This window comes from Micropterus salmoides, unplaced genomic scaffold, assembly GCF_014851395.1.
Source record: "Micropterus salmoides isolate LMB-PRFRI ecotype aquatic unplaced genomic scaffold, ASM1485139v1 Ms_hic_scaffold_3565, whole genome shotgun sequence".
Taxonomy (NCBI): Eukaryota; Metazoa; Chordata; class Actinopteri; order Centrarchiformes; family Centrarchidae; genus Micropterus; species Micropterus salmoides.
Window position 1 is genome coordinate 1 of NW_024042890.1, and position 3815 is coordinate 3815.

Below are 3815 nucleotides of genomic sequence, written 5' to 3' on the forward strand. Positions count from 1 at the left end.
GATGCCGCTGTGCAAAATCCTCCACAGCCATCCCGCTGAACAGCGCTGTGGAGGAGGACACGGCTCTTGTCGAGTGCGCACGGATGCCGGGTGGGGGGTCCATCCCAGCCGCAACGTACGCCTGTGTGATGGCCTCACACAGCAAATGAGCCAACCGTTGTTTTGACAGAGACTTGCCTCGTGAATGCTCTCTGTAGTGAACAAACAGCTGTTGAGTTTTTCTGAGGGCAGCCGTGCGCTCTACATAATGAGACAACGCGCGCACCGGGCAGAGACGATGAGATGCTTCCTCTGCCTCGTTTCGATGAGGAGGAGGGAAAAACCCTTCCAGGGAAATAATCCGTGACCTGAAGGAGCTAGTTATAACCTTGGGCACGAACGCTGGGTTCGGCCTCAAGGTGGCGGAGCTCCCGTCAGCTCTGATAGCGAGGCAGGATGGAGCGACTGAGAGAGCGCACAGATCGCTCACCCTCTTAGCAGAGGTCAGTGCCAAAAGGAGGGCTGTCTTCAGAGACAGCAGTCTGAGAGAAGTTTGCGGCAGTGGCTCAAAGGGGGGATTGCTCAGAGCACTGTGGCGCCAAGGGGCGCGTGACAGGCCGCTGTCTTCTCACTCCTCTTAAAAAACGCTGAACCAGCGGATGCGCAAAAACCGATCTCTCTCCAAAGCCCTCGTGGCTGGAAGAGATGGCCGCCACGTATGATTTGACCGTGGATAAAGCATTTCTTTTGACTGCCCCTCGTCTCACTGAAAAAAATGTCCTGTTTCATCAAAAAAAATTGCATTATTTGATCAAAGCCATTTTGATCTATTTATTTTGTCATTTAGAAGAAGGTATACATTTTTATTGTGTTCAATTTATATATATTTACATTAAGGGGAGCCTTAAAATAAGTTTAGAAAGATTTTTATAGTATTTGGTTAAAGTAGGAAAATACTAGATCAACAATAACGTCTAATTTTAACAGAAGGGATTTTATGACATGGAGGAGCCGGAGAGTTCCTAAAAGATACGTTTGATTAAATACAAGTTAGTCTGTTAACTGTAGCCATTTATTTTACTTTGTGTTGCCTTAAGCATGACTTTATTAAACAAGACAAAGAATCTTTAAAAACTTGAAATTAATTTGTCAACTGATCAAAAAAAAAAAAACTAAAATATATATTTTGTGTCAGCAAAAGGGGGAGTCTGTTATTGAAGAAAGTGTCTTTAGTTAGAGATGTGTGGCTCTTAAAAGAGCCGTTGTGTCGTTTGTGGTTGTTGTTGTTTACTTCTTGGCGGGCTTCTCGGTCTTCTTGGGCAGCAGGACCGCCTGGATGTTGGGCAGCACGCCGCCCTGAGCGATGGTGACTCCGCCCAGCAGCTTGTTGAGCTCCTCGTCGTTGCGGACGGCCAGCTGCAGGTGACGGGGGATGATCCTCGTCTTCTTGTTGTCGCGGGCGGCGTTTCCGGCCAGCTCCAGGATCTCAGCGGTCAGGTACTCCAGCACCGCCGCCAGGTACACGGGGGCTCCGGCACCGACGCGCTGGGCGTAGTTTCCTTTACGCAGCAGTCTGTGGACACGACCGACGGGGAACTGCAGCCCGGCGCGGGAGGAGCGGGTCTTTGCCTTTGCTCTGGCTTTGCCTCCGGTTTTACCTCTTCCAGACATCGTGTGATCTTTCTAGAGCAGAGACTCAAAGAAAATGTGGCCCCGGCAGCCAAAACCCTCCTTTATATGTCCGCGCAGCGCGCGGGACGGTTTCTTCCAGACCAACCAGGAAAGAGGCTTCCTGCAGAGCAGCAGAGGGCGGCCCGCTCTGCGTTTAGGCGGAAAGTTTGAAGGGATTTTCCGCCAATAAGCGGCGGAGATTCAGGCGGGGGTCGCTCCTCTAGGCGGTGCTGAGCTCCAGCAGGGGCCCCTCACCAATCAGGAGCCGGAGGTCTGAAGCAGCGTCACCGCTTCGCAGCCGGTCCCGCAGTTTAAGAGCAGCGCGGCTCCTCTCTTCACTACACTTTTCTCCTGTTGAGAGAAACGAGACGCGATGGCCAGAACCAAGCAGACCGCCCGTAAATCCACCGGAGGAAAAGCTCCCAGGAAGCAGCTGGCCACCAAGGCTGCCCGTAAGAGCGCCCCGGCCACCGGCGGAGTGAAGAAGCCCCACCGCTACAGGCCCGGTACCGTGGCTCTCCGAGAGATCCGCCGCTACCAGAAGTCCACCGAGCTGCTGATCCGCAAGCTGCCCTTCCAGCGCCTGGTGAGGGAGATCGCTCAGGACTTCAAGACCGACCTGCGCTTCCAGAGCTCCGCCGTCATGGCTCTGCAGGAGGCCAGCGAGGCTTACCTGGTCGGCCTCTTCGAGGACACCAACCTGTGCGCCATCCACGCCAAGAGGGTCACCATCATGCCCAAAGACATCCAGCTGGCCCGACGCATCCGCGGAGAGAGGGCTTAAACCCCCCCCACACCTCTTTACACCACAACGGCTCTTTTAAGAGCCACCTCACTAAAGCTCAAGAGCTCCTTCCTCTGCTGCTGCTTATAATAATTTTAGGCAGTTTAATCACAAACATCAGTATTTACATCAGCTTGCTAAAAATACTGGAAATGTTACTTAGTAGAATGAAACCTTGAACAAATATTAAAGGCACAATGTGGAAAAACTACTATACTATAAAAATAATCTTTCAGAGTATTAAAATCAATAACTACAATTAACTTCATCGAACTACAATGAGAATAGAATTTCTTCGTCTTGCCAGAGTTACTCAATGGCACCGGAGAGAGGGCTTAAACTCCCCCCACACCTCTTTACACCACAATGGCTCTTTTAAGAGCCACCTCACTAAAGCTCAAGAGCTCCTTCCTCTGATCCTTCTCTCCATGTATTTTAATAAGGCTAGCCTAAATCACTGTAGGAATGTCCTGTCTTTAGCACACAGCACAGAAGACACCGGCTTATTCCACAAAGAGATGTTTTTGGTGAAAGTAGCATGATCAGCAGAGGGCAGGTCATCATTTTTAAACATTTTATCCTTAATTAGCATTAAGCATTATTAGGTAGTTTATTAATTATCCGTACATACTTCTTATTCTTTGAACATTACTGAGATGTGTCTTATGCTGTGCTGTAATCATGAATGCAGTAACAAAGTTAAGATCCCTGAGTGGGAGCATTGACAGTAGACACTGAGACTATGCATACTTGAATGGCACAGCACATGTTATTCCTATACTAATTTTTTAGTAAATATAACTGTTTGTCAAATGATATACACATAAATGCTGAAAAAGGTGACATTTGAGTTAAAATGTAAATGATGAGTTTCTTATCCTGTAATATAAAAATATAGAAAGTCAACAACACAGAATGATGAATGAAAGCTGGAAAACTTCTAAAGTGGGACAACATGTGTGAACAGCATAAAAACAGAAGATAAGAAATTCATCATAGAGGAAGGAGGGGTGAAACAAGCCCAGAAGGGATATATAAGGCTGTCTACAGACCATAGGATTGACTTCATCCTCCGGGTTTATGTGTCCTGTGTTGGAATAAACTCTTTTTGCACCGACTCTTGACCGTGTCCAGAGAAGTTTTTGACTGCAAACTTATTGACTAAGTTTATAAAGCTGGTGAAGGTGGAGACCAGGCTTAACTGGCCCAGCCTGGTCGCACATCTGACCCAACATTGGCTAGTTACCATTATGGATTTACCATATTTTTAAGAGTCTGTTCACGGAACAAAAGTAATTTGTAAAAATGAAAATTTTAAACACTGATATGGTAATTTATCCTAAGATAATTGAAAGTCCGTCCCTCACGGTGTCTGCTTAGA

The 3815-nt window shown here is 47.7% G+C and overlaps 2 protein-coding genes across 3 annotated transcripts; one reads left to right on the forward strand and one right to left on the reverse strand.

The window, feature by feature from the left end:
• Positions 1-1047: 1047 nt before the first annotated feature.
• LOC119884586 (histone H2A-like) lies at positions 1048-1829 on the reverse strand. Its single transcript, XM_038694971.1, has one exon. The coding sequence runs from the start codon at positions 1648-1650 to the stop codon at positions 1267-1269; it is 384 nt and encodes a 127-aa protein (XP_038550899.1). The 5' UTR covers positions 1651-1829; the 3' UTR covers positions 1048-1266.
• Positions 1830-1893: 64 nt separating this feature from the next.
• Positions 1894-2835, forward strand: LOC119884587 (histone H3). 2 transcript variants are annotated; one of them, XM_038694974.1, is made up of 2 exons: positions 1894-2427; positions 2767-2835. In XM_038694974.1, exons 1-2 carry the CDS (start codon positions 2024-2026, stop codon positions 2771-2773), a joined length of 411 nt encoding a protein of 136 aa, XP_038550902.1. In that variant the 5' UTR covers positions 1894-2023; the 3' UTR covers positions 2774-2835. The 2 variants fall into 2 exon arrangements, with proteins under 2 accessions (XP_038550902.1, XP_038550900.1); XM_038694972.1 differs by lacking the exon at positions 2767-2835 and having other exon boundaries at positions 1895-2535.
• Positions 2836-3815: the final 980 nt, after the last annotated feature.